At 39.4% G+C, this 25934-nt stretch overlaps 1 protein-coding gene across 8 annotated transcripts in view; it reads right to left on the reverse strand.

The window, feature by feature from the left end:
- Positions 1–25934, reverse strand: part of LOC149175906 (uncharacterized) — a 193652-nt gene that overhangs the window by 23479 nt on the left and 144239 nt on the right. For 5 of the 8 annotated variants that reach the window (XM_089419788.1, XM_089419783.1, XM_089419787.1 and 2 more), the window contains 2 exons: positions 15988–16080; positions 15560–15703 (listed from right to left, as the gene is read on the reverse strand). The exons of 1 other annotated variant lie outside the window; for it this stretch is intronic. In XM_089419788.1, the coding sequence (XP_089275914.1) occupies positions 15560–15703; positions 15988–16080 (237 nt within the window). The remainder of the gene's footprint in view (positions 1–15559; positions 15704–15987; positions 16081–25934) is intronic. 2 more of the 8 variants (XM_089419785.1, XM_089419789.1) reach the window with 2 other exon arrangements.

A 25934-nucleotide genomic window follows, 5' to 3' on the forward strand; every position in this document is an offset into this window, starting at 1 on the left:
TTTCCTATATTAAAATATATGTGTTGAAAGGTATAAACTCCATGGGATATTATTGGGCCCACATTGTTTAAATATAATAAATGTCATAGATGCATGCATAGGATATGGCCTAGTTCAGTGCACACTTTTGTTTTTTTTCACTTATATAATCACCTACGCAATCATATTATTTGATTGGTAGATTTTAGATTCATGTTTTAATGATTGATTAATGTAAGTAGTCGTTTTAATAAATTAGTTAAAATTTTAATGGTCATCTACGAACAACAACTTTTGAAAATATAATTTGAAGTGGAATGAGTAGATTATATTAATTAAATAGTAGTTTTGTAATAATCATTCTCAATAATTATGTTATGTAAATGTAGAAGCAATATATTCAAATTAGATTATTATTATGATCATTGTAACATAGCATAACTTTGAATCAATTAATAAAAACTAGTTGAAAGAAATTTAGTTTATTAGTTTATTATATAGATTGAAGTTTAATTAATTTTGTTTATTATAAATTTAGCATAACATGGGGAGGATATGACCAAGTATGTTACACTATAGATAACAAATGTATGAGCTATACAGAAACTGTTTATTTTATAAATATTGATGCATATGTTATAATATATGGACAAGTGTTTACGTTACAAGTTACCAAAATGACCACGTGATGACAAAAACTTCAATACAATTAAAGCCTAAGTTGCACGAAACGGGTACGAGTTTCAGAAACGAGCACGAGTACAAAACGTGACCCCCCCCCCCAAATTTTGGAAACGGGGAACACAATATATATATATATATATATATATATATATATATATATATATATATATTAGGACATTTAAGAAATATGTGTAATCATAAAGCATATGATACATCCTAATTTATTACATTATGATTAAATTGTCAATTATCAATGCATAAATTATAAGTCTCTAAATTTACATCACATTTGCTCATGAATGATCACATAATGAAAATAGCAATATCCGAAATCAGCCACGAGAAATTTCTAATTGCTTGTCTCTTGCTTGATTGGGAGTCTCCTCCTACATAGTCGAACAACCTTAGTGCTCTTGATTAAATACAAGTTCCATATCCTAGTACCCTACGTGGTCTTGATTATTAGGAGTCTCCCCTGCATAGAGGGATTGGTTCTCTTGATTAAATACAAATTCCATACCCTAGTACATGACAAAATCCAATGGAAACATTGCAATCCCCCCAATCTTGAAATCCTGAAAAACAGATAAGTCTGCTGGATTTTGAGTGAGATCTAAAATTCTAATTTCTTCGTATGAAATCCAATGAGGGCGAAACCACTCTCAAACATCCTGAGTCATTTCATGGTAATGTTAAAAATTTAAGTAAAAAGATGAAAATGAAAACTAAAGGAGAATGTCACTTTTACTTTAAGAATTTAACATTACCATGAACTGCATATCAACACTAGGGCCATAGGCTTGAACATTAGGTTGCCCCACTCAGAAAAATCCTCTTTCTCTATAACTTGAGAGGCATCTAGAAGATATTTTAGTCGCACAATAAAAAATTAGAAGCAAAAAAAATAAAAATAAAATACAAGAAAAGTGAAGTTAGAAGAGGAAACTCCACTGTACGGCCTAGAAACTCGTTTCCGGCCGTACTGGCCACGTTTCCTCCTCGAGAAACGGGCCAATACAGTCGGAAATGAGTTTCCAGGCCATACGGTACGAGTTTCCTCATTTCCGTTTCATTTTCGGCTGGAAACGAACCCTTCTCCAACATTTCCTACAACTTAGACTAAAGCTCAATGAGGTTCCATGATAGAATGTTCACTCTAGTCCCACTAGTAGGGGTGGAGGTATTACCCACCGTTTATCCTCCAAAACCTGGAGTCATGGGAGGACTGTACGAATCACGCTCCCCTAGATGTGTGACGATCACTGCTAGATGCCTACTAAGAAATCAAGTTGATATAATCAACACTGATACCCTTGAGAGCCTACAAATGGTTAGTCAGTATAGCTAACGCCATGGCATACTTTAGTAGAGGACGGATAGGATGGAAGGGGAAGAGATTAAGAAAGATAGAATGATTCTAGAATAGCGTGGGAACCTGACAGGGGCAGAACATGAATATTATAGTTGTAAAATCTTAAAATATTCAAGAAAACAAATTTTAAGTACCCATATAAAACAAATTCAATCCCAAAATACAAAGACTTATATGCTCACACTAACAACTAATATATTTTGGAAACCCTAACTTTGAGATGAAGTTTTTGGAAGGAGGGATATATGTAATGACCCACCTATAACTATAAATAAAATACGAATATTAGCATACATACAAGACCTTCATACGATAGCTACGTATGCATGGACCCGCATGTATCGCACTATATATAAGCTGGTTACTACAAGAAAATATATAAATTAAGGCAATGAATTAATTTATGATACTCTGCTGAGGTATTAATTCAATACCTTAATTTATATCTTTTCCTGTAGTAACCAACTTATATATAGTGCGATACATGCGGGTCCATGCATACGTAGCTATCGTATGGAGGTCTCCTATGTGTGCTAATATTCATATTTTATTTATAGTTATAGGTTGGGGCATTACAACTCCCTCTTGCATTGATAAATGAGAGGGGTTGCACCTGTTAGAAAGAGATCATCAACATAAAGGACCAAAATAAGAGGCATGTCCTTTTCAACCTTGAAGTATAGGCTAGGATTAGCATAGCTCCTTGTAAATCACAGCTTCACGAGATAACTATCAATCCACTCATACCAAGCCCTAAGGGCTTGCTTCAACCCATAGAGAGGTTTCTTCAACCTGCATACATGTGTCCTTCGATCTTGAACCTCAAACCATGAGGTTGTTCCAAGTAAATTTCCTCCTTAAGCAAGCCATGCAAGAAAGCGGTTTTGACATCCATTTGATGTAAGCTCCATCCTTGATTGGCAGCGAGAGCAATAATGGATCAAATAGTGGTATATCGAGCAACCGATGCAAATATTTCGTCATAGTCCACTCCTTCCTTTTGAGAGAAGCCACGAACAACGAACCTGGCCTTATATTTTTTAGCACTCCCATCAGCTCCATGTTTAATTTTGTAAAGTCATTTAGAAGTGACCACAAACTTGTCATTAGGTCTAGGCACCACGTCCCAAACTTTGTGATACTTTCATTTTGATTTTTAGTGATAGCTCAAATGAAGATCCAACTTGGTAAAGAATTGGGCACCATGGAGTTCATCAAGGAGATCATCTACTACTAGAATGGGAAACTTATCCTTGATGGTGAGCTTGTTGAGGGCCCTAAAGTTAGGACACATGTGCTACTTCCCATTTTTCTTTAAGACCATGACCACTAGGGATGAATAAGGGCTGGGGGTAGGAAGAATAACGCCTGACTTTCACAGTCTTCATGTATTTCACATTTTTCGTGTAGTAAGGTCCATCGAAAATATGCAACATGGGTACTCCTTGGATGCAAAATTAAATTCCACATCGAACGAGTGCTCCCACTCCACATTTGAGTAAAATCATAGGGAGATAAGCTAAAAATACGAGTTAAAAAGTAGTGTTTTCTTTTTTCCTTCTAAAACTTGATGAGGAAATTTAATATTATTTTATTATTTCCACTATTATTGTATTATATTCCTCAGGAAGCCCATTTTAGATCTCAAAAATTCTCTAATGCTAAAGAGAAGGACGATTCTGTCAAAAGGGTCGAAGATTCTTGAGTATTCTCTGTGAAATGGAAAAGATTCCTAAAGCATATTCAGTGTGAAAGGGACGAGATTCCTAACACACGTTTTGTGTGAAAAGGATGATATTCCTAAGGCGTATTCTCTGTGAAACGACAGAGAGTTTTGTGGTGTATTCTCTGTAAAACAGTGGAAGCTCAGACATCTATCAAAGACCCATGACTGAGTTGACTCTAAAACAGTGCGAAACACGCATATAGATTTCAATGAATGAATTAATTGATGAGCAAGCTGAAGCTCAATAATAATACAGAGATATTTACAGTAATAGAAACATCAAGTTTCTATTTAGGAAATGGAAACAATCAATTTCATCTAAGAAACTGCTAAAAGAATAAAAATAGCAACAGCTAAAAGAATGAGCATTAAATACTAAATAGGATTATTCTAATACCCTCCCTTGCTCAATCTATTTACAGCACCAATAGACCCTCTGAATTTTACAAACTTATCAAGGTCAAGAGGCTTGGTGAAGATGTTTGTGGGCTGCTCTGTTGTGGGAACATATTGCAACTGAACGGATCCGTCTTCAACAAGCTGGCGAATGTAGTGGCAATGAGTTTCCACATGCTTTGTTCGTTCATGAAAGACTGGATTCTTGGCAAGTTTGAGCACTCCCTGATTATCACAAAACAAGGAAGTAGGACCTGTCTGGGAAACATGCATATCCACAAGCATACGTCGAAGCCAAACCGCCTCACAGGATGCCTTAACTGCTCCCCGATACTCTGCTTCTGTTGAGGAGAGAGCCATTGCCTGCTGCTTCTTACTATTCCAGGTAACAGCACCGGATCCTAGACTAAACACATACCCAGATGTAGATTTACGGTCATCAACCGAACCGACCCAGTCAGAATCTGTGTAACCACTGAGTATAGGATCGGAACTTCTAGTGTATAGGAGTCCATAATCAGAAGTGCCATGCACATATCGTGGCAAACGCTTTGCTGCTATCCAATGATCAGCTTTAGGAGCTGACATGAAGCGGGAAATGTAACTCACTGCAAAACTGATGTCAGGTCTGGTGGCAGTAAGGTAGATGAGACTGCCCACTAATTGCCTGAATAAAGTTTCATCCACAAGGGGAGAGGATGACTGAGCTGAAAGTTTGAGCCCTGGTTCCATAGGAGTCGTGGCCGGTTTGCAATCCTGCATTCTGAACCTGTCCACAAGATTTTTGGCATACTTGGATTGAGAGAGAAAGATGTGGTTTTTAGTCTGCCAAACTTCAACCCCTAGACAGTAATGAAGAAGTCCCAAGTCTGTCATATCAAAGGTTCTGCATAAGTCTTGTTTGATCCCATGGATCAAATGTGCAGAGCTGCCAGTAATGATAAGGTCATCCACATAGACAACCACAAACAAGATATCATCACCAGTATGCTTGATATACAGGTTTGCATCAGATGGGCTCCGCTGAAAGCCATGATCTGTCAGGTACTGATCAATTTTCATGTACCAAGCCCGAGGAGCTTGTTTCAATCCATAGAGTGCTTTAGCTAATCTACACACTTTCTGTTTTTGACCAGCAACCTTGAATCCTGGAGGCTGCGTCATGTAGACTTCTTCTTGTAGGTCACCATTTAGGAAAGCACTCTTTACATCCATCTGATGAACTTTCCAATTGAACTGAGCTGCTAGGGCAAGGACAAGCCGTATGGTACTCATCTTGGTTGTAGGAGCAAAAGTCTCTTCATAGTCGATGCCTTCCTTCTGTGAGAACCCTCGAGCCACAAGACGAGCTTTATACTTGTCTATGGTTCCGTCAGCTTTGTATTTCACTTTATACACCCATTTGCAGCTGATGGGCTTTTTTTCTGTAGGAAGATCAAAAAGGGTCCATGTGTGATTCTTCTGAAGACTCTGGAATTCAGCTTCCATAGCTTGTTCCCACTCAGATGTACCCTTAGCCTCTGAATAGGTTTGAGGCTCAAAGATACTGTGTAGGTTAGCCATAAGAGCAAAATTGACTGTAGACTGTTGTTTGCTCTTATGTCTAGAAGTTCTACCTTCAAGGAGCTCATCATCCCGGAGATCACCAATGGTTTTAGCCCACCATTTAGGCCGAAGAGTAGAGGAACCAATATCAGGAGGAGAAGGCTCAAGAACAATAGGGACAGCAAGAGGAGGGTTATTTTCTGGAGGAAGCTCAAATAGAGTATTATCAAACACTGATGCTGCATCATCCCTCCCATCAGGTGGACCGACCGAAAGAAGAACACTGTGAGGTTGATCCTCAAAACACTGCTCAGAAGGAGAAGACTGAAAGAATCCTCTGTCTTCATCAAATACTGCATCCCGACTGAAGCTAAGATGACCAGTGGCTATATCTATCAGCCTATAGGCCTTGTGATGATCATTGTACCCTGTCATCATGAGTTTCTGGCTTTTGGAATCCAACTTAGAGCGCTTAGCAGCTGGAATCCAAACATATGCAACTGAGCCAAATACTTTGAGGTGACTGATCTTAGGCTTACGGCCAGACCAAAACTCTTCAGGAGTCTTCCCCTTAACAGCCTGAGTGGGTGATCGGTTAAGAAGATAAACAGCAGTAAATACTGCTTCAGCCCAGAATTTGTTCGGAACACTCCTGTGTTGTAACATGGAACGAGCCATTTCAACAACCGTGCGGTTACGGCGTTCGACAACAATGTTTTGCTGAGGAGTGTAGGGTGTAGTTAACTGGCGTTTGATGCCATGAGTATCACAGAAGTTGGAAAAAGCAGAAGAACAAAATTCCCCCCCCCATTATCTGTCCTAAGAGTCATGATATTACAGCCAGACTCTTTTTCAACTAAGGTTTTAAACTTTTGAAAGGTACTAAATGCATCAGATTTATATTTTAGAAAATACACCCACATCTTTCTATTGAAATCATCTACAATAAGCAAAAATATTTGCAAGCAGTGATAGAAGATGTATTCATAGGACCACAAATATCAGCATGAATTAACTGGAGTACCTTAGATGCGCGCCAAGATTCTCCATCCTTGAATGAAGACCGATGTTGCTTGCCAGCTTGACAGGCACCGCATACGCCCAACTGCTGAGTCTGAATATCAGGTAACCCTGACACAAGTCCCTCCCGAGAGAGTTGAGAGAGATACTGCATGTTTAGATGCCCATATCGCTGATGCCACAGAGTGCTGATGGGAGAAACACGCGCTGCTAGAGCCACTTCTGGAGAATCACCAATGTCAAGAAGCCCGTATAGACCATGATCTTCTAGGTCAACAGCAACTGTAAGACTATCCTCCCTGTCGATAATGGAGCACTTGTGCGCACTGAACACTACATCAAGCTAAGGAGAGTTCCTCATAATCTGGCTGACAGACAACAGATTAACTTCCATACCAGGAACATAGTACACATTCAAGAAGATGAGTGTGCGCCCACCAGACTGGATCTGAACGGTACCTCTGCCAACCACTGTGTACTTTTCACCTCCACCAAATACCACGGAATCACTGAAAGGTGAGAAGTCAATAAACCAGTCACGCTTGTGAGAGAAATGGCGTGATGCTACCAAGCAGAAGACGAGACATGATCTGACGACCTTTTAGCCATAAAGGCGTAAAAGGCAAAGTCTGTCTACTCGGAATGTTCTGCAACATTCGCTGTCTGATGGGGCCCTCCCTGTTTCTTCTGTTCAGAAGCAATCCTCTGTCGGCAATCTTTCTTCATGTGACCGAACTTGTGACAGTAATTACACTGCACACTTTTCTTCCTAGCAGGATCAAAAGGCTAAGAAGAGCCTTTCTGCTGAAAGGACTGAGAGGGCTGATATTTGGCAGCAAACGCATTTTCCGAGGACACTGATGAAGCACCAGTGCCAAACTGCTGTTTCCAACGATCCTGCTGCAGGAGTTTGGTGCATAACTCTGGAAACTTCAAATCAACATTTGTGGTGGTAATGTTGAGTGTTTCTATGAAGTGTTCATAAGATTTCGGTAGACTTTTCAGAGTGATGACTACCATATCTTCTTCTTCCATGGTCCGACCAATGGCTTCGAGCTGATCTCGAATGTCTTTAATCCTGTTAAGATGTTCCTGTAAAGATATATGTTCGTCCATCATGATGGAGAATAGCTGATTCTTGAGAAAGAAGGCTCTGCTCTTGTCAGATGTCTCGTGCAATTCCTCAAGATGTTGCCAAATTTCAGCAGCTGTTTTGCCGGAAGGAATCTGCGGTAACTGATCATCAGTGACAGAAAGTTTAAGAAGCATAACAGCCTCTCGATTTCAATCATCAAACTTATCTTGATCGGTACCAGTTGTACCAGGACGGAGCTCTTTGGCCAAAACAAGTTGGTCAAGACGCCTATATTCAAAAATGGTCAACATTCTCTGTTTCCAGATGTTATAATTGGTGCCATTAAAGCGTTGGCTGCCTTCCAACATCAGATTGGTTAGCGAAGCCATCTGCACGTTTTTCAAGACACAGAAAACACCAAAAAAAATCCAGCACAGATTTCAATGCAGAGGTCAGCCGATCCAGATAAACTCTGACAGATGTTGGTGTAAATATGAGAGAAAACCAGAAATCGTTCTCAGTGGCTTAGGCAGGAGGAAATGCCAAATGCTGATGTGTAATTAATCATTAACCAGGAATAGCGTTAATTTTAAATACAACAACAAATTGAGCCACAGAACAACGTGCAATCTAACTCCTGAAAAAGCTATACGTCCAGCACCCTTGCCGCTGCACAAAAAAAACAGTCACGCTGGGAACACCGGGACACAAGAACGGACCGTTGAGAGAAAAAAAATTCCAAATCACAGAGCTGTTGTGATTTCCAGGCGTAGGTATGACCCACAGTTAGAGCTGGCGGGCGACAATCTGATATATATCCGGCCCCACAGTCTCGTGCCACAAAAAAACTTGCGCGTTCACGCCGAACTGCCAAGAAATTGGGACGCCCAGGCAAGAAATGATTTACGCCCGCGAATTTACTTGCATGGGCTGTAAAACACACGTCAAACACGCGTTTGTTCCAGCGAGCAGGAGCCGAGGTCTCGGGACTGTAAAACACGCGTTAAATATGCGTCGTTCCAACGAGCAGCAAATGGATTCACAAACACGCGTCGTTCCAACGAGTAGCAAATGAATTCACAGTCTTCGACCATGCATTTACACAGTTAAAAAAACGACCGTAAGACAAAGCAGAATTGGCCTTCGTTCATGGGTTCCGGAAACAGCATCGGCTGTGATGAAGAAATCTTTCTCAGGGATGCGCAGTGAAGAATTGGATCTAGAGAGCAGAGGGGGCTGGAGCATCAAGAGAAAACAGAGGCATGCGGACGCTCCCAGATCTGTGCTATGTCCACACGATCGATCGACCAAAAACCTGCAGGTTTTAGAACCCTTGATATGCAGCTGCAAGAGATTGAAGAATCCCACAAACACAAAAAGAACCTTTCGATTTACTCACAGTGACCCTAAATGGAAACTGAAGAAAAAAATTCTCCACAGAAGAGCAATTTCGAAATGAAGCACTAAATTTTTCAGATTATGAAAAATTATTTCGAAAAAAAACACCTGTGCTCTGATACCATAAAACAGTGCGAAACACGCATATAGATTTCAATGAATGAATTAATTGATGAGCAAGCTGAAGCTCAATAATAATACAGAGATATTTACAGTAATAGAAACATCAAGTTTCTATTTAGGAAATGGAAACAATCAGTTTCATCTAAGAAACTGCTAAAAGAATAAAAATAGCAACAGCTAAAAGAATGAGCATTAAATACTAAATAGGATTATTCTAATAGACCCAAGAGCATTTTGAGGAGGGCTAGACTTGGCTTCTTGGTGGATTGCTGAAGTTGTGATCTTGCTGGTCAGTTTCATTATGGTTTTGATTTTGATGTCTCTCTTATTATCTTGATTGTATAAGGAAAGGTTGTTGGGTTTTTCTCCAATGTGGGGTCTACAAGAGTAAACTCTTATGTTCTTGTGTGGTTATTTATTTATGATCCTCTAGCATTTTGTATTATTGTTGATGTTCTTTGTGTAATTGTACTATCATGAATAATAAATGTAAGAAAAGATCAATCTAAGAAAAATCATAAAGAACAATTATCAGTTTAAGAGAACTATCAAAAAATCAACACTTCTATGATTTCTTTTGCTCGAGTGTTTTTCTATTTTTTCTTCTTCGGTTCTTCTTCAATTCTCCCCTACCCCTCATCTATTTCCTCAGCTATCCTTGCTAACTTTTCAACCTTTGCTTCAACTTTGGTTTTCCTCTCTAATTTTACCTTCCTTTGTGCCAATTCAATGCTAGCTTTGGCATTTGCCTCTTTTTCGTTGTGAATTCTTCTTTCTTAGTATATTTTCTTTGTGATTCTTCTCCTTTTCTAGCCTCCATTGTTGTTTCAACCATCTCCAACACCTCCAATCTTCGTTTTTCTTCTTCTTGTTCTTTTCATGTCTTCTTAGCAAAGATGAAGAGGCATTTTTTGCAACATCTAAGGCAATCATAAGATTTCCAGAGATGAGGGTAGGAGGAGGGCTCATGGGTGAAGGAAAACAATGTTGGATGTAGTTGGACCTGCACTTCTTGTCCTACCAATGGTTCATAGGGCATGATTAGAATATTCAAGAGGGCAAAGGTAATTAAGAGAAGTGAGGAAAGAGCCTAGGGGCCACCTTCCAAATCGTCGAGCAGAGGCAAATATGGAGGAAGTAGCTAGCCAAGGTGCAATCAGAAGGGCTCTAGGGCCACATCCCTGAAAAGAATAACGAACCAAGGCAAGCTTGAGTAGCAATTAGCACAATGGTAAAAGGATAGGAGCACATGGTCACCTACCGGGGGCTAGAATTACGAAAAAATGGCTTATATGTGGGAAAGAATCCTAGCTAGAAAGGACGTGATGCACTATAATAGCAACCTTGTTATGATTAGAGCACGTGAAGTGGATTGAGTCTACTAAGTGTTGATTTGTGTAGCTTGGGAGGTATGCCGACAATCCTAGGGTACTAGGTTTGGGAGAAGTTGACCCACAGTGGCTTTGTGGGCAATGTACCCAAGCAGTGAGTTTTGCATCCAAAGTTGTGGGCGTGAAACCAAGGGGAAATTATTTGTTTAATCATCAAGATCAAGAAGGGCACCTTGAAGGGCTAAAGGGTGCCTAAGGGTTTGATGATATGGCGAAATCAAATGAAAAGGATCTCTTGTATTATGTTAGTTGGGGTTTTTCAAAGAAAGTCAAGTCAACTAGGCTTGAGTGGTGCCCCTTGAGGGCTAGTCGTTGCCCTCTTAGAAGACTATAAGTAGGCAAGAGGAGAGACCATTTTACACACCATCCAAGAGCATTCGACCATGGGCTAAGGAGCAATTTGAGGCAGTTGTATACCTAAGAAGTCTACACGAGTTGGAGAAGAGGACAAGTTTGTTAGCTTCTTTTGTTTCATCCTAGGTCGAGTAGGAGAGTAGCTGTCGAGTTCTAAAGGAGGAGCTATGGGCTATGGTCTGTGTATTTTATGTAGTAATCTTGTGGATAGGCCAAAGTATTTCATTTTTGTAAAGACGATCAAGACCCTAACAAAGGCAAGAAGTGTAGGGCAAGATTAGGCCGAGATCTCTCAAGGTTCAACGAGGAGATTACTTGGTGAGGGAGCGAGTTATCACAGAAAACGAAGTCTGAGATTTTCTAAGATCTGAGTTGCAAAGGTCTATGTATGGAGGCCGAAAATCTTGGAGCACAAGAACCCAGAACCGAGGTACCGAAGGAGCTATGCTGAGTTCCCTGTTTGGTAAGTTGAATTTCTCCTTTATGTTGATCATTGCTAGGTGATGGAGGGTTTGTCCTAAAAGTTTAGGATAGAAGTTTTACGTTCCCTAGTTAGGGTTGTTCTATGCATACATAGCCATGTGAAGTATACTTAGGAACTTGGTATATCCGCTTTGTTCTAGGCATGCAAGAGAGGATATTGAGTCATCCACAAGGAGCCCAACAAGCCACGGTTTAATGACTGTGTAAAGGTCACAGACTCGTAGTGTCTAACGCAATGCAGCTGATCCTTGTGGGTTGTTAAGTCAACGTGTAACCTCAAGGAGTTGAACTAAAGTGCGAGCAAAGAGGGCAGAAGTGAGGATTGGTATGGTGTAAACAGAATTTGAATGTTATACTAGGAACAGTGTCTTTGTTGGACTATTAGTGGTTGGTAGGAAGCCCTAAGTTTTGTATAATTGAGAGATAATTTACAAATGTGAGGGGAATTTGGTATAAGCCCTAAGTATAGCTAATCTAGTTGTGATTCATTGTTGTGCGGGTAGAATAGTGAAGCCCTAGGTCAGTCAGTTGTTGGGTTGTGTGAGGGCAGTTTTGATGATGCCCTAAGTTGTATGGCAAAGGAGCAGCCTTGTCACTGTGTAAGGGCATCCCTAGAATACCTCATGTACAGTGATCCTTGAAGCAGCTAAGGGATTGTTAGAAGGAAGATTTGGTGATGCCCTAGTTCAGGTATTTGATGGTGAAAATCATTGTTAAGAGGGTAGATCTGGAAGTCCCTAAGAGCAGTGATGTTGGAGGAGCCATATCAGTGCTAGAGGGCAGCATTGGTGAAAACCTTATGAGTTGGTTATCTTGGTGGAGCGGGACAGCAGCTAGAGGGCAGTTTCATGAGCCTATGTTTAGCCATTCTAGAAGCAGCTAGAAGATTGATAGTGGCAAATTGGCTAGCTAGATATCCAAGCATTCTGAGGTTGCAAAAGTTGTGGTGATCAGCAGAAGAGGTGGCAAAGGACCTACTAGATGTGTTTAAAGAACGTGGACTTAAAGGGTTGTGGAAGTGCTACATTAGCAAGTAGGTCAGGTGTACTTTTTTCAAGGAAAGATTGGTAGTCATAGGTTGTTGGCTAGAAGCCCTAGTTGTGTCTTGTATCAGGGATATATGTAAAGGTCATGATTCCTAGCACGAGAGCCCTACGTTTGTTGTATTAAGATTTGTAATATAACATGTTTTGGGTTAAAAATTGTCATGTGCATGAGATTGTTTCACTACTATCACACTACTATATGTTCTTCATTGTGCAAAGTGCTCATGTTGTGGCATTTTATTGTGTTTGTGATCGTGATCTTAGACTCGAACCTGATTCTTAAGTGTTGTGGAAAAATAAACACTTAGTAAGTAAGTACATTCAAGATTAGTCGCTTCTAAGTTTCACCAAGCTACAAAGGTACCTACCATAAGTATGGAGGGCTTGAAAGCATCTTTGGATATCCAATCAAACCCACTAAATCTAGATCTACCTCTTGGATAAATGGCATGTCCTCAGACTTGTCTCAAAATGGAATATGTCAAGTTCTAGTGTTGGTGTTGAAATCACACAAAAGGATGGCATCACCCAAAGCAAAGTAATGAAATATGTCAACATACAAGACCTAGTATGGATCGATAACTGAAACATCGTTGATGGTGAAGTGATAGGAGGATGTTGGGAAGTAGAACATCACAGTGAAAATGTCACTGGGAAGAGGAGCAATACAACTAATCTAGATCCACATCAATCTAGAAACTCATTTGCAACTACCATGGAAACTTTGTCATAAAGAGAGCCGGATTAGACGAGACACGTCGACTAAACTTCCAATACCCCATAAGCCACAAGTCTCTTGTCCACAAGAGGAAAACCAATTGTAAGATAAGATGCCTAGTATAATCCCCTTGGGATTGCACGAGTACGATCATGAAGAGAACGTTTAATGATCTAAGTGCATCATAAATCATGCACAAAGAGCACCAAAACACTACATTTCCATTCTAACAACCCAATTAAATCATTGCATCCTATCACTCTTTCCAACGAGCATGACATTTGGATGACTTAGGATGGGTCTACTCCAGGAGAGGGAATCCTGAATAACCACACCAAGATCCCTAATGATAACCCATTGACCAACCCTCTTGTGTCTATGCTAATGATTTCCTAGATCACATAAGCTCAACTAGACAGAATCTCCTAAGATGTACATCCAAGAAAATCTTGTCGGAAAGAGAGAAAATTCTCCACCTAAATCAAAGGGCCTGCAATCGATCTCCCAAACACCATAATCAAAATAATAAATTGTACATGAAACTAACAAGGCACCATAAAAGCAGAGGTCATGTAGGTCAAAACAATGTCCCACCAAGACTCTGAGACGAGGGGATGCGGGTGAGGGGAGATGCATAAGGGGGATGTGTGGGAGTACCCTCAAACTTTAGGGAAATTTAGGGCAGACAAGGGAACGCAATGGTATACAACTATTTTTAATATATATATATATATGTACATATATATATTCAAGTTCATATTCCATAATAAAAGTATAAATACATTGATCCATACATAATTGAATTAAATAATGAAATACATTGATCCATAATCATCATTCTAGAATCTACATTGATTTAAGAATTAAATTCATCATTCTAGAATCTACATTGACTTTAAAATTAAATTCATCATTCATCATTCTAGATTCTAAATTGATTTAAAATTTAAATTCATCATTCACCATTCTAGAATCTAAATAGTACTAAGAAAAATAGACTATAGTAGATACTGAAGTCTGAATAATAGAATAGTAAATTCATATAAATAAAACTCAAAAATAGTAAAGAGTGATGAGTCAAAGTATCAATGTAAGGTTATCGATATCTAGAGTCAAGACTCGAAAGTTAAAACTAAAAATTAAAAATGGGCAATGAGCATTGAAGGAGCATCATAGGGTAGAAGAGACAACAATTAATTGGTAAGTCAAATAGCATTGCGTGGTAAGCCAAGTAGAGGTAAGCTTGGTAAGTAGAATGAGTGAGTTAGGGATTGCAAATTAGTTTAGGATTTGATGTTTGTTATGTATTTTTCTTTTTAGTTTTATTTTTATTTTTATTTTTTTAAATAAAGCTTTAATTTTTATTTTTATTTTAATTCAAGGGCTATTAGACAAAATTGAGGGGGTCTCCTTTCAAAAGGGGTGATACTGGGCTTGGTGCACTTGATTAAATGTTAGTTCCAGACCCTCATACTTGATAGAATCTAATAGAAACATTGCAATCCCCCCAATCTTGAAAATTGATAAGTCTGCCGAATTTTGAATGGTATATGACATTATATTTTCTCCATATGAACTTCGATGAGGGGGGCACCTAGCCCTTTCTAATGGGCAACACCCAGAAGCACCCCTTTTGGGGAGTCAACTCCCCCACACTGGGGAGACATCCACCCTACGTCTCCCCAAAAGGGGGATGTGGGGAAACGTTTCCATAGACGTACCCCCATCCCAGATGTGTGTTGCGCGAGGGGTGCATGCACACAACCCTAGGGGATGCGTCCCCATGTAACACTGGGTCAAAGGTTTCCCGAAGAAATTCCAACCAATCTCAATTGTTTTTTCCAAATAAATATGTAGCCATCATTTCATTTTTCATTTGATGTATATGATTATTCTAGACCATCAAATGACTACTTTGGAGCACCTCGCTCTTAATATAACGATAGGTTTTTGTAGGAAATTTTGATGAATGTTATAATTTTAGATTGTAATTTAATGATACACACATCTACCAACTCATGAGTGGCTAATTACCAGTTTCAAAGACAATACAAAACAGTCATCAAAAAGTATCCAATTGCCACTGTCAAATGTAAATGTTTGTCTGTGAAATACAAAAGAGTACATGAGAGACAAAAAGGGTTTCATATCAAGCAAACCATATTATGCTTTGGGATTCATGCTGCCTACATAAATGACATAGCTATAAAATATGTGTGTGTGTGTGTGTGTTTGAGAGAGAGAGAGACCTGCATGCAAACAAGTTTTGAGTCACCCTGCACATGAATTCGTGATATTCCTTGACTCAAAGCGACTTTCATTCCGAGAATGACAGCACGATACTCAGCAACATTGCTCGTTGCAAGCCCAACACCTTCTCTCAATTTATATAGCTGTTTAAAAACCATGCAGATGTGATCAGAACATCTACACCTTCAAGATGAGAAATAATCTCGGTAGTGACTATCCTTCTAGTATTCACATTGTAAGATCAGTCTTGCAATGAATTCTGTCACATCCTGAAGATGAACCACCGTTGCAGGTTCGAAACGTCAATATAAAAAGAATTTGAATGCGATGGATCCGGAAGAAAAGCTACACAAACATGAGACTCACAGAAACCTCAAAGACAATTATACCAATTAAATCAACACAGATGAAATTTGCATTATCATACCACTTTTCCATCTTGATTTCGCAGCAGAGCTCCAGCTCCGGCCCTTCCAGGGTTTCCCTTGGAAGCACCATCAAATTCCATCTGATAACAGACCTGGCAAATTGAGTGATTTACAACTTATTAAGGAGACATAAGCACATGCATACATAAATATCTGTGTGAATCTACCTATATAAAAAAATACCATACCCATGCAACCATCTATACTTTTAAATTCTAAATGCGAAGTGACAAGATAGCCACCACCTAGTGAGATGCCCCCTTATCTTCAAAACAACAAAAATAACAAACAGTACGATACTAAGAAGACAATTGAGGGCAACCAACAGGTGCTGGCCATGGGAAAAAGGTCATAAAGTTAATAAGGAAATAATGAAATTCTTGCAACAGAATTAACCATAGACTAGTCCTTCCATGAATGATTCATTTGTTAAATAAATATAATGAAGCCTACTAATCTACAAAAGGTATAAAGAAAATATCTAAAACATAATGTCTAAATTTTCGAATAGCATACACCATTCTAATCTCAGTTGTACTGTAATTTTTCTCCACTTGGGTCAGTCCTCTGCTTGTAAGGAAAGTCCATTTTGCACACCAATCTTTGGAGAACCTGAACTGAACAGCTAGTTAGCATTCATCTACATGTATACGATATTCTTGTTCGCGGTTTGGAAATAACATTGGAGCACTTGTTAGATGTATCTTCAATTCTACAATAGCATTTTGTTGCTCCAGTCCCCATTGGAATAGTATACTTTCACATTACAATTCTTCAATAAGTGTACAATTTGGGCAAAGTTCTTGACAAATCTCCTGTAATATATCAATTTTGGCTTTTTCTGGATCTGTCTTCAGAATTTTGTTGTAGACAGCGTGTCATAACAGTCTTCCACAAGGGATCAGCAATGCACACTTACACCTGTTAAGGGAGAGTCACTTTGCTGAATAGATTTGCCTGCAGTTCTACAATGTTTGACCTTATTAACTTTTGTCCCATAAATAAACTAGGCATCCAGAAAAAAATTGAAGTTGCCTATTATCATCTTCTCAAATAGATTGAAGATAACCCTCTGGAACGTGGTCGTATCATTCCTTAAACAAGAAAAACATACTCTGTAACAAAAGTACTCTTCAGCTTGTCTCTTTACAAAGTTAATTCAATTGTATTTCAAAAATCCAGCCAAGAAAAATTAAAATGTTATCACCATCAATATTCTCCAATAATGAATCTATTAATATGGGGACCAAATCTTTTGTTAGCTCACCTTCTCTCCATGTGTGTGTTTGTGTGTCTGTGTATTCAGGGCTTCCTATACCGCTACTGACATTAATGACAATTTCTACAGCCAATAGCATTTATGGATGGCCATCTTCCCATTAGTGATGCTCGGGTGATGAACCAATCTGTCACATACATAACACCAGTCCGAAACCTTCCAAGTCATGATGCCTCCAAGCAAGCAAATTCCCGTATTTTTTCAATCCCTTCATTACTGCCGCTAATAATCATAGATGCTGATTATTGACCCTTTGTAATCTTCCACAATTGTTATGAATAAACTATAAATATAATAATAATAAGGAATGGTTAATTAAATAGTAATTAGTTAATCAAGAGGCATGTCCCTAAGGACATGACCATTCATGAAAGGGTACCTGCCTGGGTATATAAAGCAGACCCTCATGTGTAACTCAATCATTCTCATTCATACATTTTTAATATATATTCTTGTATCTTCGATGGAGATTTACATATTCCAAGTATTTTGGAGTGTTTAACTTGCTATAACGAACCTTGTTCGTTCCATTTGTTATCAGATCATATGTTGTAATTTTCACTCCCATTGACCTATTCTGATCATTGGTGGACATTAATGGAGTTTCGTTTCATTTCATTTCTAGACTCCCCCGATTAACAGTCAGTTTGTTGGCTTCATATCTGACATTATATGAATCTTCTAATTTAGCATCTTTGTTTGCTTCATATTAGACATTATCTAAATCTTCTAATTTATGTGCTCTGTTTAGTTATTTTCCATTTTCAACTTGTAACTCCTAAAATTGAAGGGAGAATACTTTACTGTCTTCTGGTACATTGCTGCTTTCTCTGCTGTTGTCTTACTTTAGGAGTTCTTTCACATAGTTGGATTAGTGGACATTACTGGGCTATTAGTATCCTCCAAATTGTAACGACCCCTCTATAATAATTAAAGTTCTAAACTTTATATGAATAAACTTCATACAAAAAAAAAAAATATAAAATAAAAATAAACATAAAACAAACTTTGTAATAAATATAAAAATTTAAACTTTATATTAAAAATTTAATTTAAAACTTATATAAAAAAAGGGACACATAAATCAAACCTTGCTATATAATCAAAATGCATATATGAACAATATAATAAAACAGATTGATAAAGCGTGACTGATCAGTACAAATATCTGATGGTCTCGAATGCATGCAAGGCGTGTCAGGAGGAGGGAAGGCGGTGGTTGCAGGTAGGAGGGCGGCCACCGCCACGCCGTAGTTAAAAACGGGAGAACTGAACCGAGAAGGGGGGGGAAAGAGAACACAGGAGAAACCAGAGGAGGAATTCAGCAGTGAGGGAGATTTTGCCATCAGAAGAGCTATAATCAGTCTGAGGTTCTGGGCACGGGGGACAGTAAGCCTCTGTGGGAAGCTTACTGGATTGAGCAACCAGGCTTTGCTCAGTCTAGGCTGGGTGGAATTGGTTTCCCGGTAATTGGCATCAGCAGCAACCACAACACCATCAACATTACCAGAGCAACACCATAGCAAGCAGCAGTTCAGGTAGGTGTCCAAATTCTTTTACTGTATTCCGGTTCAGTTTTGTTCTTACTGTATTTAGTTCTGGTTATTTCTGAATTTCAGTTTATGGTCGTTATACATGGTATCGGAGCCCGTGTTCAAACCTTCGGGACCTCCCAGGCCCTACGCTCGTGTACGCTTGTGATTTAATTCTGTTGTGATTTAATTCGTTCTTGGACCAGCAATCCTTACGAGCACTGTGTGTACCATAAAACCCTCGACGCGTGAGTCTCTACGGTGTTTACAGTAATTCAGGAGGCTGAGCCGCGCGTGATAGAACCGGAGATTCCAGTCCCTGCCACCGCTGCCTGATGCATATTAATTAATAAATTTTGTTATATTCATGGCTATACCTACCTACGGGCCACTTCCGAGAGCCCGATACTATAAATGTTTCCGATTATGACTGGACTGTGATCTGCGGTGGGTCGTCTTTTTACATACGACGGGATTCGGTAGAAAACCATATACTGGAGGTTACTATAGACATGGACCCAGAAAATTCAGCCGATTTTAGCAGATGATTATTTAAACCTTCCCGACTTCCGACCGGCCATGGCGTTCACGCTTCATTGGGTAAAGGGTCCGGAGATTCGAACCCCAGCGATGTAAATGGGAGGTCTCCCCTATATATTATTCATTTGGTTATGAAAAAAAAAGACACTTATTATACAGTGAGCCCTCATTTTCATCGTGCAACCTGAGCTGCTGGCCTATACTTTCATTCACGCCTTCTGAATTCTTCTTGCACAACGACCTGAGAGAAATAATCGAGGGTTCTTCTTCCTCAATCTGAAGTTCATTTCAATCTTATCAGCTATGCTAACGTGGGAATCCAAAGCAAGTGAAAAGCTCATTGCCGAATCTAAATCCATATCTTCAGCGAAAGAATCACTATTCTCGCCATAATTTATTTTTTTATTTTTTTTGGCTCAAGGTCCTTCTCATTATTTGGACCAGGTTGAGGTTTCAGCTCATTTTTTATGCTATCATGGTGATTGACCTTCTCAACAACAGCTTCCTTTCCGGTATCATATACTGGAGAACCTTCAAAACTTGCAAAATAGCATTTGCGCTTTTGCTCCAATAACATCCCAAGGGCTTCATCATTTGCAAAGTCAAATGCACGCTCCTTTTAGACATCATTATAGTATTTAACCAATTCCTCGCCAACTCTGTCATATTCATCAGATTGTTCAAATTTGTCCTTTATGGCATCGGAATACCACTTTCCCTGATCATGTGCGCCACCAGACTGCTCCCTTCTTGGGTCATCCCATTTGTTTTATGTGACTGTCATCAAAGCTTAGTGGCTTTTCGAAGCATGGTCCATTTGAATTTTTATCAACGCCATTGTGGGGATGCTTTGTCACTCGCATTTTCAGAAGATGTTGGCTTATATCACTTTTTTCTTTATGGTCACGGCCAACCTCTTCATCAAAATCTGGAGGACAGTCAGAACACAGGAAATATGACTTGTCTCAATTTTGTGCAATGAATAAATCTTGTTCAAGGTGTTCATTAGTGTGTTTTTGTAAAGTTCTGCTAGATCTATAGCAACCTCCTCAATGATTTCAAGAGGATTGCCTTTCATAGCATCAATGCCATCGTTCTTTGAATTATTCTATTCTTGATCAAGAACACCAGTGCCATGGTGTTCTTACTGTGGATCTGTTGCATTCTCTTTAAAAACAGCCTTGTCATCTTCGACAGAAAGGTACAGTAGGTCCCTTTTTGGAGGACAGTGAACAACTCCTTATCACATTCTTCCAGTTGTTCCCGAAAGTCTTCTTCTAATGCTTCATCTGTAAAACCATCATTTTTATCATAAATAGTGAGTTTCACAGAATATAACTTTGATAAGGATATTTTATAGTCCTATAAATCCCCAAGGCTGTCGAAATCCATTGATGGCCGTACGGGTATATATGGGGATGCCAATTTTAAAATCCAGGTTAGTAGGTGTCCCAAGTGTGTCATATGTATGTATGTATATCAAATATGTGACAAAATTAAAATCAAGAGTCACAATCAAAACTAGTAAAATCTAAAACACAAAAATCATATGATAACAGAAATTATTGTTAAAACCAGAAATATTTCATCAAGAAACAAGATCAGATATCTTAATTTCATTAGCATAGGTACCGTTATTCATTTTCTGGAAATATTCTCCCTTAAGGCAGAAAATCTCTGCCCGGTGCTGACTTGGAAAATTTTCCAGATTGGTACTATTAATTAAATTGATCCCAGTTCTTAATTCCCCTCTCATTTCTAAATAAGTTTTTGCTTGTCCTCTTATTTTCACAAATCTTTCGTGCTTGAACTCCCGTGTGAAATAGCCAGCATTTTGTTCAGCTCAGTGACACATCATAAAGACCTTGCTTGCGGGCCAAACGAGCAAGCTTGTTAATGCTCCTTGCCTTGTCACCATATCCAAGTTGAGGAATCTGGGTGTTTTGTATTTGAAAAATCTTTAAATGAATTCATTACAGTATTATCCACTGAAGCAAATCATCCCAGACAGAGAAATTATCCCAATCGTTAGGAGTCTATAACCATACTTCTGCATTATTCATATTAGGATCGAATACCCTGCATTAAGACAAGGAGGTTGCGAGACCACCCTCCTTGACCTCGGTACCAGTAAGATCCGCCTAGCGGATAAAAATAGCAAAACTATACCCGTTTACAAATGTGAAGTTGCAAAAGAATATTATGTGTTAAATTCGGTTGTCTACCTCAAATTTTTATAGAAATTTTATTATGTGTTCAGGGACCATTACAATGGTAAGGACGTATGAGCGACGACGACGTGACCAGGCAGCATCACCACCATTAATGCCGCCACCGTCGCCATCATCATCCCCATCACAATCGTCACCACCTAGACCGTTATCAACATCAAACGCCCCAGCGCCAGAGTTGACTGTGATAATGAACTCTTTGGAAGCCTTATTGGAGACATTAAAGGAATCAACTAAGGCTAAAACCAAAGAGGAATTTCAGCATGTAGCCACCAGTTCAGCAGAACCAAATAATTATGAGCCCAGAAGACCGAAAGAAGACATTTCCAGGGAGCTTCAGAAAATTAGATTCCCAGAATTCTCAGGAGGTCAAGCAGGTGAGCGCGCTGAAGCGTGGTTAGAAGGAATGAACCGGTGCTTTAGGTTAAGAAAATATTCTTCTTCTGCAAAAACAAAAATTGTCGTATTTCAATTAAAGGAAAGCGCCTTGATTTGGTGGGGAAATCTGGAGAAGCAGTTACACCTTACATCGGATAATGTCCCTTGGGAACTATTTGAAGAAAGGTTCCGCGCAAAGTATTTACCTCCATACTTTCAACAACAGCAAGCCAGAGCCTTTCATACATTAATTCAGGGAAGTAAAACGGTGGAAGAGTACGAGATAAGGTTTATGGAGCTGGTAAAATACATTCACTACTTAGACTCTGATGAACGTCAAGTTGAACGCTTCATATTTGGGTTAAATCCTCGCATCAGAGCCTTGGTAAGCATGTGGAAACCATCATCAGTAGCCGAGGCAGTCGAATGTGGTCGTTATGCAGAAGAACATCTTGGAATCAAAAAAGATATGGGGCCAACAGGGCCTATCCAACCAGGATTTCCAGGAAAGACACCCCGAAACTTCTTCAGAGAAGGTGGCTCGAGGTCACCTTACGGTAACAGGTTTACCCCAAGAAATGTGGGGACAAGAGCTTCCATGGCAGTAAACACTATAGCCGCGGAATCATCAAACACCAGTCCGTGGACATCTCGAGGGGCTGCCACTAGAGGAAGAAATCCGAGAGGAATCAACATGAGAGGACGAAACTCGTTCTCTAGAAATTCACGTCCCGATTCAAGAGGGTCAACGCAGCTTAATTGTTGGGGGTGTGGGGGACCGCATTTTCAACGTGACTGCCCAGAAGCTTCACTGAATATATTGCATAGGACTGGAAAGGGACCGATATCAAACAACCCAGGTAATCATAGAATTCACGCAGTAGTCGGCAACGACCAAGCAGCACATCAATCCACGGTAGTGGAATCTTCAGGTATTATCAATGGTATAAAACTCAAAATCTTATTTGACACTGGTGCCACAGATAGTTTCATTTCATCATATGCATTAAACAAATGTGGGCTGGCAGCTCGTAGACAAAATGATTTCCACCAAGTGGAACTGGCCTCAGGAGAACTCCAAACCGTGGGCTTGAGTGTGGATCAATGCAAAATTGACCTAGGGGTCTGTGCGACTAAACTGAAAGTTTATGTCACAGCCTTAGGAACGTATGATCTTATCATAGGTATGGACTGGCTAGAAGCTCACCAAGCTTGGGTAGACTGTTATGGGAAAAGGATCCTAGGCATAAATGATGAAGGAGAAGTAATCCAAATCCAAGGAATCAGGAGGGAAGTTTCCTTATGCTACATTTCAGCAACGCAGATGAAGCGTTGTTTAAGGAAAGGTTGTCAGGCTTATGCAATCCATGAAGTAAGCCATGGAAAAGGGCCATCCTTAGAACAATATCCAGTGTTAGACGAATTCCCAGATATATTTCCAAAAGAACTACTTGGATTACCCCCGGTAAGAGAAATGGATCTCACTATTGAATTAAAACCAGGTACCCAACCAATCTCTAAAACGCCTTATAGAATGACAGCTCCAGAACTTCAGGAAATGCAAATTCAATTAAAGGAACTACTGAATATAGGGCATATTTGGCCTAGTTCATCACCTTGGGGCGCTCCTGTAATTTTTGTGAAGAAGAAAGATGGATCTTTAATATTATGCATAGATTATCGAGACTTGAATCGAGCTACAGTAAAGAATCAGTACCCTATGCCTCGAATCGATGATCTTTTCGATCAAATGAAAGGAGCTGCTGTCTTTTCAAAAATTGATCTTCACTCAGGATACCATCAGCTAAGGATTTCTGAAAATGATATTTCTAAGACTGCATTCCGGACACGTTTTTGACACTATGAATTTACGGTGGTACCCTTTGGATTAACAAATGCACCAGCCGTATTCATGAATCTTATGAACAGTGTTTTCCGTGAATATCTTGATCAATTTGTGTAAGTCTTTTTAGATGATATTCTCATCTATTCCAAGAATGAGAAAGAGCATGAAGATCATTTGCGGATAGTATTGTCTTGCCTTAGAGAACATCGGTTATATGGAAAACTATCCAAGTGTTCGTTCTTTCAAGAAAAGATTCATTATTTGGGTCACATCATATCAGGTAAAGGGATTTCAGTAGATCCTGAGAAGGTAAAATCGATCATGGATTGGCCAATACCGAAAAATGCACATGAGATACGAAGCTTTATGGGTTTAGCCGGTTATTACCGAAGATTTGTGGAGGGATTCTCCAAAATCGCAAAGCCAATTACCACCCTTCAGCGTAAAGGTGTTAAGTACGAATGGACCGAGGAATGTAATAAAGCATTCTCTGAACTCAAAAGACTACTCACCAGTGCACCAATCCTAAGAGTCCCAGACATGGACAAAGATTTTACTGTATGTACTGATGCATCCCAACAAGGGCTGGGTGCAGTATTGATGCAGGATAAGGGAGTGGTAGCTTATGTTTCCAGAAAGTTAAAACCTCATGAAGAACTCTATGCTACTCATGATTTAGAACTAGCCGTTGTAGTGCTAGCTTTAAAGATTTGGAGGCACTATCTAGTAGGACGAAGTTTTACACTCAAAAGCGACCATCAAAGTCTACGATATTTGTTCACCCAAAGAGACTTAAATGCCAGACAAAGGCGTTGGAGCGAATTCCTAAGTGAATATGACTTCGAAATATCATACATAAAGGGAAAGGAGAATGTGGTAGAAGATGCTTTAAGCAGAAGACCTCGGATATTTTCTCTCACACCCATTAAAGTAGACTTAAGACAACGAGTACTGGATCATCTTATAAAGGACAGCTGGTATTTAAAGGTAAGAGCAGGTCTTGAAGGTGATAGGGTAAAAGAATCTAAATTTGAGGGATATAAATTAGAAAGCGATGGGATCTTACGATTCCATGGAAGGATGTATATTCCTAATGATAAAGATCTTCGAGATACCATCCTTGGGGAGGCCCATAGAGCAGTATATTGTGCTCATCCTGGAGTAGGGAAGATGTATGCGGATACTAAGAAACTCTTCCTTTGGGCAGGCATGAAGTGTGATATCACTCAATTTGTTGCAAAATGTCTGGAATGTCAGCAAGTAAAGGCAGATCATTGTCACCCAGCGGGCCTCTTACAACCCCACGACATTCCTATGTCTAAATGGGAGACCATTTCGATCAATTTTATCACTGGACCACCTCTTACTTCTCAAAGACACAATGCCATTTTGGTAGTGGTGGATAAATTAACGAAAAGCGCCCATTTCATTCCCGTAAGAGATACTTACGATGTTGTTGACGCAGCTCGAGTGCTCGTAAATGAAGTTATTAGATTTCATGGAGTACCTAAAAAGATTATATCCGATAGAGATTCGCGATTCACTTCTAGATTCTGGACTTGTATGCAAACAGCCTTAGGTACTCAGCTAAATTTAAGCACTGCTTACCATCCTGAGACTGATGGGCAAACTGAAAGGGTAAATCAAGTACTTGAAGACATGTTGCGAATGTATGTGATGGATCAGCAATCACATTGGGAAAAGTACTTACCCTTAGTCGAATTTGCATACAACAACAGTTACCACAGTTCGATTGGGATGCCCCCATTTGAAGCTTTATATGGCAGACCTTGCAGAACTCCATTAAGTTGGGACAGGTTAGAAGATCGAGTGATAATAGGGCCAGAATTAATCCATGAAATGGAAGCGCAGGTAAGACAAATTAGGCAAAGATTAAAGGAAGCACAGGATAGACAAAAGAGTTATGCGGATGCTCACCGAATTGATAAGAGGTATGAAGTAGGGGATCAGGTCTTCATCCGCATCAAACCAAATAAAAGTACTATTCGATTCGGAAAAGGGACAAAGTTGTCACCTCGATTTATTGGACCATTTAAGGTCATGGAAAAAGTTGGACCTGTTGCCTATCGTCTTGCCCTGCCACCCCACCTGCATAGAATTCATAATGTATTTCATGTTT

The sequence above is a fragment of the Pinus tabuliformis genome, chromosome 4_1, assembly GCF_031772625.1.
Source record: "Pinus tabuliformis cultivar Carrire ecotype Pingquan chromosome 4_1, CPIR1, whole genome shotgun sequence".
Taxonomy (NCBI): domain Eukaryota; kingdom Viridiplantae; phylum Streptophyta; class Pinopsida; order Pinales; family Pinaceae; genus Pinus; species Pinus tabuliformis.